This window comes from Rhamphochromis longiceps, linkage group LG7, assembly GCF_057381845.1.
Source record: "Rhamphochromis longiceps isolate RC_006_pf linkage group LG7, R_longiceps_female_GT1.1, whole genome shotgun sequence".
Lineage (NCBI taxonomy): Eukaryota > Metazoa > Chordata > Actinopteri > Cichliformes > Cichlidae > Rhamphochromis > Rhamphochromis longiceps.
In genome coordinates this window covers 55171357-55186650 of record NC_140563.1, presented here as the reverse complement: position 1 = coordinate 55186650, position 15294 = coordinate 55171357, and the positions used below count along the sequence as shown (strand labels likewise).

General features: G+C 41.5%; 1 protein-coding gene across 3 annotated transcripts in view; it reads right to left on the bottom strand.

The window, feature by feature from the left end:
* Positions 1-2348: 2348 nt before the first annotated feature.
* Positions 2349-15294, bottom strand: part of erbin (erbb2 interacting protein) — a 49445-nt gene continuing 36499 nt past the window's right edge. Inside the window, exons 11-26 of one of the 3 annotated variants that reach the window (XM_085414380.1) lie at positions 14349-14478; positions 14151-14266; positions 13435-13504; positions 11933-12032; positions 10510-10631; positions 10072-10245; positions 9750-9932; positions 9560-9662; positions 9287-9470; positions 7695-9195; positions 6931-7074; positions 5140-5196; positions 4806-4973; positions 3959-4051; positions 3782-3856; positions 2349-3687 (exon numbers count right to left, since the gene is read on the bottom strand). In XM_085414380.1, the coding sequence (XP_085270506.1) occupies positions 3580-3687; positions 3782-3856; positions 3959-4051; positions 4806-4973; positions 5140-5196; positions 6931-7074; positions 7695-9195; positions 9287-9470; positions 9560-9662; positions 9750-9932; positions 10072-10245; positions 10510-10631; positions 11933-12032; positions 13435-13504; positions 14151-14266; positions 14349-14478 (3328 nt within the window). In that variant the 3' untranslated portion in view covers positions 2349-3579. Of the gene's footprint in view, positions 3688-3781; positions 3857-3958; positions 4052-4805; positions 4974-5139; positions 5197-6930; positions 7075-7694; positions 9196-9286; positions 9471-9544; positions 9663-9749; positions 9933-10071; positions 10246-10509; positions 10632-11932; positions 12033-13434; positions 13505-14150; positions 14267-14348; positions 14479-15294 lie in introns of all 3 variants that reach the window. The other 2 variants (XM_085414379.1, XM_085414382.1) reach the window with 2 other exon arrangements.

Genomic DNA, 15294 nt, shown 5'->3' with positions numbered 1-15294 from the left:
GTTTTCGATTGTAACCAGGTGTCTTCGGTGGTCTTTCTGGCCAGTGCATTTCTCAGTTTTAATAAAGTAACAAAAAAAAATTCTGTTAGGTTTTTTGGTCTAAAGATGGCCTCCTTCACTTGTATAGGTATCTCTTTGGACCCCATATTGAGTGGGTGGGGTGGCTGTAGCTTAGGTGCTAGAGCAGGTCACCTACTGATTGGAAAGGTGGTGGTTCCATCCTTGTCTGCTCCAGTCTGCATGCCAAATATTGGGCAACATACTAACCCCAAGTTGCTCACAGATGAATCTATCAGATTATGAATGCGTGTGAATGGTAGATAGAAGCACTTACATAGAGCATAGGAAGAAAAGTGCTTGTATGTATGAGGTAAGTTGTGTAAAGCGCTATACAAGAACCAGTCCATTTACCAAGAGTTGTCAGATACAAGTTCAACAAATGGAATCAACTTAAACTTTTATCTGCTTAATTTGTCATTAAATAATGAGCCTCATGTGGCCATGAAGCAGTTTATCAACTATCCAATTACTTCTGAGCCTTTTGAAAATGGAGCACTGACTACAAAAAAAAGAAGTTATTAGTTACGTTGGACTTGCACTAAAAATGTCAGGCAATGCAATCAATACTTTTGTTACACCTACTCAATGTAAGCCAAAGGTCTGTACTTTAATGATACCGATTGTTTACCATCCCAGTGGATTTTAAACGGAGGCAAAATTACTCCCCAAAAACTTAACAGTACAGTCTGTTATTTATGTAGTGATCCAGTTAATCTAATCCTAGTTTTGCATTCATCCTTTTATATAAACCCACAGTATAATAAAAGAAAATGACACAAAAATCTGTGTTAAACAGCATTAGTTTATTTTCCACAGGTTACTTCAGAAACAGGTAATTATGTACAAAATCTGGAATGTTGGATAAATGCATATCAATCATCGTCATGATCATCATCTCACCGTGACCATTTAGAAAGAGTAGCTATACATTAAAACTGGTGCCTCTGAATTGCAATTTATTGCTGGTTTTACAATCGCAAGTCACTAATGCCATTATGACCTCTTTTCTAAAACTTTTTAAGGGTATTTACAGTTTGATTAGGAAGGTCTGAAATCCAAAGAAGGCTGCTAAATAAATAAAACGGGAGCGTGAGAAACAAACCAACATGGATGAAGAAAGCATGAAAACAAGCTTGATCTCCCTAGATTGTCTACAATGTCAGACTTTATTTTTTGCCATGATTATAAAGTGACCATTAACCATTTCCCATTAAAAGTCAGAGACAGTACAGAAAACAACCCACAAAATTAAAACAAATAAAATCAATAATCTCATCAGTGTGAAAACAAAAAACAGGTTGTGAGAAACTAAAAATGTCAGAAGCACATTATGTTGTCACTTTCCTGAAAACAAAAGTTGCCCAAACTAGACTGAATTTAAAAACTAAAATGGTACAGCTTCATTTAGATCAGCGTGATATTCTAAATATTATTTTATTAAAAGGGATAAAAATGTCGTCAATTTCCACAGTGTTGTCATTTTGGTTTGTCAGTGCCACATGAATCAAATACTTTCCCACTGTTGCCACGTACAAGAAGAGCCCAGCAGACGACTCCTAATCTAATCGGCCGTCGTGAGTCGAGGGGATGCTTCTTGTTCAAACAAGAACAAGAACATTGTTAAAATGCAATTTATATTGTACAACTCAGTGGTCACAAATGTGCGGCTGCAAATGAGGCATTCACTGTCCCAATCAGAGTCTAGTTTTTTACGCTGACGACAATGCTTTAAAAACCACAATTTTCCTTCGGTGACGAACATTACAAATGTTTCGACCTACATTAAAACATTAGAAGACACGGTATGCTACGCAACACACGCTAAAACCTGCTCTTACACAACGCAGAGTTTTTGTTTGTTTTTTTTAATCTTTTTTGAAACACTACCATATATTTATTTCCTGTGCCATTTCATTACAAAAAGATTCTTTTCACAATATAAAAAATCATGTAAAATCATCAGGGAATACTAAAAGGTTGTGTTGTTTAAAAAAAAGAAGATTTGTTTTGTGTGAATGAAAATAAAGGCTTTAAATATTGCTTCTAAGCCATTATGCTGCAAACGTACTCAGGAGGTTGTGAATATGTGAGTATTGCTTGGGTTCTGGCGTCAAAGGTCCCCCCACCACCCTGTTCAAACAGTTCAAGGTCTATGGCACTTGACAACTGGTTTCTCCTAAATCTATTCTCTGTACAGCGAAGAAAATCCCCAAAACAAAAAGGTGATTAAAACAATGGCTAAACATTTTTATAGACACACAAGGCAACCTATGGTCCATTTATAAAAAAAAAAAAAAAAAAAAAATTATAATAAAACTGCCAGATGTTGAAACCCTCTCAGCTCACTGTCGGCTGCCTGAAAGAGGAAGCCCCTAAAAATAAAAATTAAAAACATGACTCAAGTCTCTCTTAAGATACCTCCTGCTTTTCTTTACCGTCTGTCCACGGTTTCTAAACTTGCTTTGGTTAAACTAGCATAACCGCCACATCGTCCTCAGAGTCAAACAGCTCTCATGATTCGAGAAATGCACCTAAAAACAAGGAAACAACTTCGATGTATCCATCTGCAGCAATCTACCTACTAACCAAATATGAATATTTCCCAATAATCTGTGTTTTTCTGTATTTTAAATGAAAGACTAGCAAAGCAGATTAACCAAACCCAACTATTATATGCCTTCAATTTCCTGTCCCATTATGTGATCGCATGCAGGGTGCATTTCTTCAGCTCCATTTATATTGCAGATTTCCACAATCCAATGTGGCAATGTGATATGCCCAGTTGGAGTGATGAGGTCAGGGATGAGCTGAAATAGTGAAGTGTCTGTATGATGGTGGAGATTCGCAGGTTTGTGGAAGCAAACTGTTTGATCTTGCAAGAACAAAATAAAAACGGGATGGGGGGTGGGGGGCATCTCTCCCACAAAAAACAAAGCCAAACGCCTCCTTGATCCACATTCGTCTCTACATAGCAAGCACGTAACACTGTCCTCCAGTTAAGATCGCAAGCAGACTGGAAAATGGTTTCAACATCTTAAATAAAAAGAAAGAAAAGAAAAAAGGCAAACTGGATGGCAGAAAAGAAGGAGCTCTGCCCCCTAGTGGTCAGATTAATATCCATCTGCAGAAGTGAAATCAAACTCCTGATCCACTCATGACGAGTTTTGGGGTTTAAAAAAAAAAAAAAAGATGACCTGTACAGAGACCACAGTAAGTGACGTCATATCTTCAGCTTCTTTTGTAAAAAAAAAAAGAATATATATATATGTATATATATTCCACAGTGATGGCCTTTTGAGGACTCGGACTCGTACTTGCAGATGTTCTTCTGCTGTCTCACTTTGATCCACTACATTCAGTGGTTTTTTCCCCATTTAATCAAGGCTCCCATGATCTCTACTATAAATAGTCCCGATAGGTAGCAATGGATCAGTTTCTGAGTACAAAAATATGACAAGTCAACGTATGCTTTTCAGTTCTTCTCCCATATGTCACACTCTATTTGAGGTCAGTTTCAGTCTATGCTTGGATTCCTCTTACGATAATCAAGTCCACAGTGTTTGGAAAAGTCTTCAGAAGGGACACTGCGTTCCCGTGATCGATATTTACAAAGCTATATCCGTTTGCCTGAGGAGGGAGAAGAAAACGGTTGATTAGATTATTGGTTAATATTCCAAAGACATTAATCTCAAAACACTGATTCCTACAGACAGCAGAGTACCTGGATGATTTTATCCCCAGGCTGAAGAATTTTTGATGCCGGTCCTTCAGGTTGAACCCTTGTTACAAATATACCCTGAAATTATAACAATAAGATATACAATCTTAGAAAAGAACTGACTTCTTTGCAAGAGGGGGACAAAAAAAAAAAAAAAAAAAAATCAAGGTATTAATTTACATTGTCATCAGGACGAAAGGGGTTTCCCCGGCCTCCGATTCCTCCTGATATACTGAAACCCAGCTCAGGATTCTTCTCCACTTTCACACGGATCTGAAACACACCCACACACTTTCATTAAGCATGATCACTCTTACGATACAATATATTGACATTAGTCGTAAAATTAAAGGAGAAAGTTTTCTCGACTTAAAGTGTCAGCTACGATAAATGTAAACGAAAGAAAGCTACTAAAATTCCGTTGGCGTGAACAAGAATATCAGGTTCTCAATGTCAGCGAACATTGAACTAATTTCAAGTGGCAGGGGAAGAACTAATGAAACCACCAGACGAGTACAGTCAGAGTCTACCATCACAGCTCAGAGGAGGTGCAGAAGTCTAGGTCACTTTCAGACCACATCAACTGCAATATGCTAAAAAGGTTAACATAGACTCTTTGAGTGTAATAACATCTGGCCTATTTAATGCAATTCAGCAGGCAGCTAGCGGTTAGCTTAGTTTACCACAAAGGATGAAGGAGAAACTAAATAAAACTGAAACGATAACCTGAGGCAGTTGGATTTTTACTGGACCGTCTCTGGTTGAGAACGCCAAGTTCAGACTTGTGGGAGTAGGAACAAGCTTAACTTGGAACAGCAGTGTAAGTTGCAAAAAAAGGGGCTGGCACAAGCTCAATATGGAATTTAGCCAGTCATCAAATCGGTCTGATATTCTTAAATGTCTGGGCCAGTCACGATGAGGCATAATGACAACACCTCAGCTAATGGAAAGAGGCTTCTCTAAGAAAATACGTCATTCCCTTAAATACTGAATCGCATATTTCTTTGAGTAATAATCCATCCTTCACCTCTTGTTGGATGGGTTCAAGTGGAATTCGTGAAGGCCCCTGGGGCTGCTGGGAGACTTTGAGCATCAGGTAATCGATGAGCTGCTCTCTGGAAGGGTGACGTGCCATGGACGACTGGCTCATCGGAGGACGAGCCGAAGGACCCATCTGACCATTCATCAAAGGCACCTAAGAAATAATCACACACAATCAGCAGGTTTTATTGCTTGGAATTTCTATCCCTAATTCCCTTGTAGCAAAACTATCAGTTTGGATGAATAGAAGATGCATAACATCTTGTTTACTCTAAACAAACTTGTATTTGCTAACCACAGTCTGGCGGTAGTAGACTTACTTTTCTGGCAGGGTCCAAAGTGTAGTTTTGCAGCCCTTGGGGACCAAAAACATCATCCTGGATGGGAAGAAAGGAACGATTACCAACATTGCACTCAACCTCAATCCACTGAAATCGATTTGCAACCAGGGGTTAAAGTGGAGATTTGGCAAAAGTGGAAACCCTAAGATTGGGTGCAGCAGCCGTGCAGCATGGTAGAAAGACTTACTTTAGCTCTGTGAGCTCCAGCTGATTTCTTTGTGTGTACACACTGATCAACTGGATCAAAATTATGATTTTAGAAAATGACAAGTAAAATTCAAATTTTTAGCTTATAAAATTTCACTTGCTGAGCAGTCCTTACCTTTGAAAATAATATTTCATCTTCCTCTCTTGTCCACACTAGCATGCCGCCCCCCCCCCCAGCCCGTCCATTTATGCACACTCTTCTTCTACATGACTTACTAGACGCTAAAGTACCTTGGCCACAACTTTACATCTGCACCCTGAACACATCACAAGGATGGGAAGAAAAAAGGATGTGTCGAAGGTGTAGGAGGGATGTCATTGTTTTCTTCTTGAGCAAGTATCTCCATGCAGTCAGCTGGAAGGACATGCCTATTGGATTTAAGGTGCTGGGACACCATTAGGGACTTGCCCACTTTAACCCCATTTGCAATCAAGGATAACAAAAAACATCGATTACTGAGACTCTGGGATCACACAAGCTGTTGATTTAGACGACACCACAGAGCGATCAACACACCAACTAAGACACGAAAAACTGAGATTAAAGTCTGCATAGCTTCTATTTAAACACCAAGCAGAATATAATTTGGAACATTAGCCACCAGGAGATGAGATGAATCTTGAATGTTAAGCAGTAAAGTGGTTACACAACACTCTCAGACAGCTTTAGTTTTGCCTCTACAGATCTAATACCCCCTTTCTAAATCATTTAGACACACACATTGACTACTTACCTTCCACAAACATAGCTTTCATCCCCCCACACACACACCATGAGAGGTTATGAAGCGATTCTGAAGTGATCAAAAGTTTGGATTGAAGAAGGTGGCAGACGAGCAAAAGCAGCATTTGAAGTGCAATTAAAGGAGAAGAAAATGAATGGTTTGTGAAATGCAAGAGCAACAAGGAAGACAGATGACGCACGGCGATATTGATTCTGATGTACAAGAGCCTGGTAGGTTTAAAAGGAGCTGCTTTGTACCATACTTAATATTCATGAATAAATGAAAGTAGACTTTTCTTAGAGAGAACAAAACAAAGTTTGTTTTCATGTTGTCCGATATTTTTTTCCTCACACAGCCTCTAAATTTTGTTAGGAAGCAGTTTCACCTTTGATTACTTCCAAATAATTTTTATCAAAATTCAGTATGAAATTATACTAATCTCATTCTACCACAGATGTAGTAAAGTTTCTAAATGAGAAACCAAGTAAACCAACTAATGATGGTACAAATAAAGAAGGAGACCCCTTTTAAACAGCTCTACTTGTATTTAACCACAAAAAAACAACACAAAAACCAGAATTCATCCATGTTTCACTCTGATATTTTAGGCACTAACAGAGATCATGGTCATGAAAATCATATGTTGGGAATGATATTTTCCCTTGCCTATAAAAGGACAAGTGAAACATGGCTTCCGAGCATCTGTGATCACTTCAACATTGGCGAGAGAAGGAAACAGACATTTCCTTCTCTTGTAAAGGATGTGAAACTTGCAGGAACTGGATACCCTGGCTTTAGTATGAGCTGCAGGAGCGATCTACGAGTTGACAGTACTCACACAGAAGCCCAGAGCTCCGTAGGGCTGTCCGTCCCTGACACTAAAGACCAGGGACCCTTGGCTGGCATGCATATCCCTACAGCTGCCGTAGTGAGACCAGCTCAGCGGATCGTTATTGGAATTATAGGAGCGAGACAGCGCGTTCTGATGACACGGAACATCCAGCACCAACAAGTCAGTGGTGGCCATGCAATGCACCAAATGAGTGATGACATAATAAAAAACACAACAAAGAGGTTTAAAGCATATACAGACAAACATGCAGTGAATCACGTATAGTTTGCATATAGCTGGGTTAGTAGGCTACACCTAAATAGCTGATTCACACAAACATTTAGGTTTTGGTTTGTTTCAGCAGGTTTTGAGGTGACTCAAAGTAGGGATGGGCTCTTTATGGTGATGGTGGTTGCTTTCATTTATGTATTCTTTGCCTCTATTTGACACTACAGTCTTAAATTCTGTTTGCATTCAGAAGCACCAACAAAAACCAAAACTATGTGCAGAGTGAGATCCTGTTGTTTAAAGTGTCTTCCACCTAAAGAATATTAGGAGTTCATTTGTGGTCATGTTATGCTGGTGGGCTTTTATGGATGAACACACACACACACACACACACACACACACACACACACACACACACACACACACACACACACACACACACACACACACACACACACACACACACACACACACACACACACACACACACACACACACACACACACACACACACGTTCTTTTTTCATAATAAAACTCTTTACCTTTTCCATCTTCTTGGCCTCGATGTGCCGCATCACCTGGTCTCTCCAGTCTACTGGAACCCTCCCTGCCTGCATCTGTCCTGGCCCGTCGAGGAGTGAGTGCTCAGACTTCACCCTGGTGTTGGGCCTCTTGCTGGGGCTGCTGTGCTGGTAATTAAAATCGCTAACAGACATGGTCCGTTCTGGAAGCTCATGGGCCGGTGGCCTGCTGCTGTGAGGCCTGGAAGCTCCGGGTACATCGATGCTGTAAGTGCGAGCTGAGAGGGGCCTCTGCATGGCGTGACTCATTGCTAGTGGCCCTCTGGCGAGGGTGTGAATGTCCCTGTATGTCATGTAGTCTCCTTCGGACAACTGCATACGCCTTGGGTCAGACATGGAAGCTGTGGAGCTAGTGCTGCCTTGCCTCTGCAGGGTGCTGCTTCTAGGCTGGCCTGCAGCAGAATGAAGTCTCTCCATAGCCCACATCTCCCCAGAAGGTTTGGAAGCCATCGCAGGGCCTCTCTGCTGGGGCTGCAGAGGGTAAGGAGGCGCCTGATTACGGTTTGAGTAATTTGTGTTGGCTAGTGAGTGTGGAGGAGGAGCAGGATGGTAGCCTTGTTGCTCTGAAGCCATGGCTGTCCTCTGCCCCCAGAGACCCTCTTTAGACATGTCACTGTTTGTGTATTGTATGTTGTACTGAGGAGGAGGGGTTCCCATGGCCATGCTGGAGGAGACTGGATGTCTGCTTGTGTTGGCAGGAAGCTTAGAAGAGGAGAGCAGGTCTGAAGAGGACGCAGAGGAGTTGGGGTAGACCAGGAGAGTCTGATCATTGAGCAACTGGCCGGCTGACTTGCTCCTGACTATGCTCTGGCCCTGAGCTCCTGGCCCTGGCCCGGCCCCTGCCACCCTAGTCCCCACTGAGTCATCATCTCCATCAAAGGAGTACAACCTCATGGCCCCTGTTTCTATGTTGCTGATGCTGTGAGACTTCAACACCTGCGGGGGATGGCACCTTTTCTCTGGAGACAGTTCCTCAGTGCTGTGAGATAGAGACATGTCACTGCAGGCTGTCACGCCTGTCGAGGCCACGTGCACAGCAGCTGTTTCTCCTCTCATCCCTAGGCTTTTATTCCCCAGACTATCGTTGCAGTCACCTGCCTGTCGATTTCCATTCTGTAAATGATCCATGTTATCGTAACCCTCTTTGCTGTCCACTTCCTCCTGAGCTAACGAACCATTCTTGCCTTTATCCAGCTCATCCAGCTGAACCATGTTGTCAGTTGGCAGCTTGGTCACATTCATATTAATCTGGTCCCACTTGGTGTACGTGTCTCCCATACCATTGTTTATTTCCTTCTCAATGAAGGCCAGTCTGGCTTCCATGGACAGGTCATAGTCTCCCATTTTCTCTGGTGGTGCCTGCTGGGTTTTTAAGAGGGCCTGGAGGGACGTTTCAGAGCCATTGCCATTATGGAGGAGAGGGGTGGTATCTTTAGGCTGGTTCATATTCTCATCTTCTTGCCTGAAATGAGGACAAATACTGAAATAGTAAAATAAGAGCAGGAGGAGCACTCCCCTCTTTAGTGTATATTACCATACGGAAAAGCACTAACCGGCTTTTTGGTAGGAAAGGCATCTTTGCCTCTCTCTCAGGTGTGCACAAAGAGTTGTCCTGGCTGCTGTCTGTGGTCAGAGACACAGAGTCTGACATGCGTGATGGAGATGAGCAGTTACTGTTGTTCTGGTTACTGTTAGCCACGGTGTCATCCAGCAAAGAATCTGCATCTTTCCCATCATCTGTTAATCAGAAATTACTGTCAGTGTTCTGCATCCAGACATTTCAATTTTCACTTTAGATCCTTCATAGTTACCTTTTTTATCCTTACTTAGAGTCACTACTTTAGGCTGGTTGATGGAAATCTCAATAAGAGGGGGTCTGAGCTCTGCAATCTTCATCTCGTCTTCTTCATCTGACAGCTCCTCAGAATCCTAAAGACAGAGGAAGCACTTTGTACTTCTTGTTTGTGTAACTGTGAGAAGTCCTAAAAATCTGAAGTACTGAATTATTTGGATTACCTCTAGTGTGTCCTCGTGGTTCATCATCGAGTCCTCTGAAGACTTGAGGGGGATTTTCTGGGAGCTGTAAGACTCAGAAGTGTCCTTTGCTTCGGGTGCAGAGAGATTTTGGCCACACACGTCGGCAGACACTTGGGCCTCCATGTTTGACGCTACACCATTGGGACAGGGGGCTTCAATCACCTGCACAAAAACAGTCCAGGTGATTAGTTATGCATTAAAACCTTATGGAGAGGTTAAAAAGGGAATTTAAATAAATCCAACAACATGACACCAGAAATGAAAGAGGCTGGTTTCTTTCCAAGTGGAGCCCTTCACTGACCTTTACCCCCACATCCTGCACTCCAATGTGGTTTCTCTCAACAGGTTTTGCTTCTTTGCTGGACTCATCACTCGACTCATCCTCCTTGAGCCTGTGAGCCACCGACTGGGCTGTTTTCACCATGTTCTTCAGCTCATCTGGGTATGGTGTAGGGTAGCGCTTCAGGTTTCCCTCCTACAACAGTTTGAATACACAGAGTTTAAAATTAAAGCTGACCAAAAATGGTAACACGCTGAAATAAATAAGACTGCTTTCATGCTAGAGATGACAGGGTTAAGCAGAAATTACATCCCATTTTATAAGACCCCATCCCCGCAGAGGAGGAAACAAAGTGAAGATTTGTGTCCAAAAAAGCCCCTGCTGCTGCGGTAATTCGTGTCGCCACTGTTGTTTTTCCTTTTCCAATTATATAAGCAGTAACAAATGTGCAGCACTAACCCTCGGGGGCGTTTCTCTCTCATCTTTGTCCTCGTCACATTCGAAGGCCACCTGAGCTCGGTGCTTGCGTTGCTCCTCCCACAGAGTTGGATTAAAGCTCTCAGAGTCAGAGTTTGGAATGTCTGTGGGGAAAAATAAAAATGCCAGGCAGTGAATCAAAATTTGTCTTTTGAATTTTTTCCCCACCCAAATTAGGACTTTTTAATTCAACCTAAATCTGTCACATAATAAATGTGACCACAAGATGGTGCAAAGGAAACACGAGGAATGCCAATAAACTGAAGGGAGCTGTGGAGGAACTTGAAAATTGGGAGTTAACCCAAAAAACTCCAAAAAGAACCAAACAGGGCTGTTAAACCCTGGAACTGATGTTGCAATAAATTCCTTTTCTATGATGGCATCCAAAAATTCCAAGAGAATATTTTGCTACTATGTACTAATCTTCAGTATGAATACTCCACCGTAAACGCAAAGAAGCAAGTTTGTGGTTAATCGGTAATGAAAAAAGCATGAAAGATTCAACTCAGTCTCTCTGTTTCACCATAACTCCTGTACGACTTGCCTGAAATGAAGCAAGCAGACAATTAGACGCTGTGAAATATTTGTGAAGGTGTCAGTCAGTGTGGTTTTCCTGTTGTAAAAAGCTTACTGCTCTCGATTTAGCAATAGAGAGACTAAGTGTGAAGGTGTGTAGTAGAATTTTCTGATAAGAGATCCCATTTGACTAATTCTCTGACAACATCAGCTCAAAAGATTACACACACAACTGTAGCTCACTTGACAACACCCCACAGCGTGAAGTCACAGTGAACCCGCTGAATCACCTGCTGTGTACTCTCCATATCAACAAGTTGTAAAACATGTTAACTGCAGTCAGGCTGTGAATACTTCCAGCTTCCAAGCAAAAGAAAAGGCTTGATCGGAAACAAGCCCTAGCTAATAAACACGGCAAATGGTGTAAAGCCCGCCACAGGGCCGTAACTGTTCAGGCTGTGACAGAAATCCCCGACGTCTCAAAAAAGACTCGTGACCATTTCAGTAGCTCAAGCACGCCGACCACGAACCACTAATTACTCTAAAGTAAAGATACAACACTGTCAGTGTGAGCCGTCTGCTGTAAAAGGAAACCAAACAAACAGGTGCTTGACAAGAAGACGATGGCTAGTGTTTCCCCTGCTTCAGTCTCAGATAACAAGGTCTTTTATAAAATATGCATTTAGGGATCCTTGTAGGTCATCAAACTTTGTGAGGGTAACACAATATAGTCTTCTTAACACCTAAGAATGTCCATGAGAATTTAGGGTTTATGTCAGTGCTAGTAGTACTTAGTCCTGATGCTGAAACCCAGGTGGGTGAGTGAAGTGTTTGATAGTCTGCCACTTACAGCTTGGAAATGTATATCAAACAAAGAGCAGTTACTCACATTCCTCAATCCTAATTTGCTGGGGGAACATGTAGTTGGTCAGCACTGTTTTCTGAGTCTCTGGATCTTCCTCTTTCTGGAGTGGGATCAGGGGTTTTGACTGTGTGGACAAAATATGGGGTTGAGTGCCATGTAAAATCAGCAGCTCTTTGACAAATACATGGGACATCAAAAACGTAAATATGGAAGAGAACACTTAACCGCAGGGGAAAATAACACATCACAAGATGGAGCCGTGATAAATTCAACCCGTCTTCCCCGAATTCTACACAGCTATTTCACGCCGACTTTCTTCACTTCTAATTTGCTTTCACATTACTTTAACACATCTGGGTGCCTCTTCCTGTCATCCATTTGTTGATGAGGCTGTTCTAAACTTGCCTTAGGCCCCCGTCTGCATTGTTGCACCTGTCCAACTGCATCCATGTGTCTTAGTGTTGATGTAGCTGTTGCAGACTGCCTGTCTTCGCAGTGTCCTTGTTAGGAGTTATTTAGGTAGGAAAGTGATTGTGGAAAGATATAAGGACCACAAAATTTTAGAGATTTTATTCATTACAAATCAGACAGTTTATATAAGAGCAGGACAGCAGTGATGGATGCTGTGTGGATGAATCTACATCTTCTCTCTGCAGCATTCTCAAACAGCTGCAGTTTCCTGGGGACAATTTGTTAAGGCACCCAAACAGAACCTTGGGACAGTCTAGCCAGGAGAGGGGAAAAGGCATGAATAATTGATTTGAGAATGCAGTCAGAGTCAGACTGTAATTTGGAAATAAGCTGAACAAAAGCCAACACACTGAATCCACAGTGTCCCACAGAGTGTTCTCCATCCTTTCGTTGCCTCTGTATACTGACAATATGACCAGGTCAAGTATTCCTTTACAATAGAAAGTCACCCTGCTGTGACAAATTGGGATTATAAACCTTTTGCTCTCATGTGAGCCGACCAGACATTTCCTGTTAAGAAGTCCAAATTTCATGCACCTCAACTTGCCTGGTAATTTTGAACACCACTTTAATTCCGTCTGACTGCTGCAGTCTCGTCTTACAAATGCCCTCCTTGTCATTCAGATTTACACATTCAGTGGGGAAGGTTTCTTGTCTAGATTGCCACTCAAATAACCATTAAGGGGGCATTTTCTGAGAATCATTAGGATCCTTTTAAATTTGAAATACAGAATGACCCAAATGTGTTGATCAAGCAATACAGAGGTTCTTTATAATACAAGTGTTACTGGTGCTTCAACCTCTTTAGCTGTAAATGAACTTGTGCCAGAAACCTCTACTCTGTTTGAAAGACTGGTCATCCAATCTGACCTGCATTAGATCAGATGTCCTGGAAGTGGTTAGATGTACCTTCCTGCGAGCTACCGGGAAGGCTTCTTGATTTACAGCTGAATTTTTAGTGCGAGTCACAGACGCTCCTGCTATTGCTGTCCCCATCTGATACCTCTGAACCCAGAGGCCTTATTGTTTTATGCCTAATACTTGTGCAGCCTTACCTGATTTTCAGACAGCCACATTGCAGTCAGCTCAGTCAGTTTGGTGAAACTGTACGGAAGATTCTTCAACCTGAAGTAGAACAAAAAACAAAAAAACAAAACTCAGTCACCAAAACGCTTAAAACTGCTTTCCTGGGCGAGTTAAAAAAAAAGTCAATTTAATTCATTTTGTCAGGCAAATTTGATCTAAGCAGGCCGACTATAAAAGAGAAGCCTGGAAAATGTCCCTTTTTTCTTAAAAAAGGAAACGATCAAGACCTTACCCTTTTTTCATTCTAATAAGCCTTCATCACAATACTGTAATCAGCAGGTACAATTTCAAACTCCACATTTGAAAATAAGCGTAAGACAAGACATTTGATTGCTTTTATTAACTGGTAGCTTTACATAGTGAAGGAATCACTGCTTTTAAAATGTCCTGGATTTAAAGTACGTAAAATTGATTATATATCATTTAATTTTATCAACTAATCTAACAATTGTTTTGTCAGTTATGTTGTGTAATTCTGATAAAATCTGGAACAAAATGTGTAGATTTCATAGTTAACATCTTGTTTAGTCTGAACAAAGTAAATAATTGCAAATAGATCTGATGCACAACAAAAAACAGAAGACTACAGCAATTGCGTGTTTGGATTTAGATAATATTTAAAATCAGGCCAGAGTTTCTAAAAAATACAAAAAAAATAAAAATACAACAAGCAGAGAAGGCTCACTTGTTGTTGCTGAGGTTGACGACTTTGAGCTTTTGCATGTCGCCCATCTCCTCGGGCAAAGACTCCAGCTTGTTGGAATGTAGAAACAGCACAGTTGCCCTCTTCCAGTTGCCCATCTGTGAAGCGAGCACACCAATGACTCTCACTGCAGACAGTGAACACACGGATTAAAATCTACAAACCGATGCGCACACTCACCTCGGGTGGAAGCTGGGCAAGGAAGTTGTGATCTGCAGCAAAGGTGCGCATATTGACACACTGGCCAATGGTGGCTGGCAACGCTTCAATCTCATTGAAACTGCAATCCAGCTCATCAATGCATGTCAGCCTGATGCAGAGAGACATGGCAAAAATCCACTTTAATGGCAGTTTTTTTGCAGTTAAATTGCCAAGAAGTTACCACCAGCAGCCAGACACTTACAAGCAAAGAAATACTGAACATACTGCTGCAATGGAGAACACCAATACATTTTTTTTTATTTAATTTCGTTTTTGCTCATCTCTGATTGGACATCTGCATGTCCACACACACACACACACACACACACACACACACACACACACACACACACACACACACACACACACACACAAGTATAACTTGAGACCTATTTATTAAATACAGTAAACGTGTTTATCTAATTTATGTAAATTATATCAATGCGCGCAATCTGGGATTAGACTGTGTGTGACGTGGTGAATTTATTTCTGCGGTCCTTTGCACAGTCACATATCCTACACTGTTTGCAGAGACAGAAAATTAGGTTGAGATGGAAAGAAGGATGATATGGTAGGATCCCTGTCTGTGGTACATTATTGTTCCTACGTGCTACAATTTCTTGGCTCTCTGGTTGCAATATCAATTTGTTAACAGGTGAAAAAGCCATTAACACCACCAAGTGGGCAGGTACTAAATTAAGATCATCTTAGCTCTAAACTGCCACAGACAGTCATAACAGGGTGGGAAATATTTAAGAAGATTACCAAGAGCAACATCAACTCCAAAGGAACGGCCAATGGACAGGGCTTCAATAACAATATTAAGATTTGTAGCTAAGCAAGCTATTACTTACTAGAAAGCTCAGGATGGCTGAAGGATGTTAAGCAGACAGCCATGTAATGTCTAGGATGTTAGCACAAGATT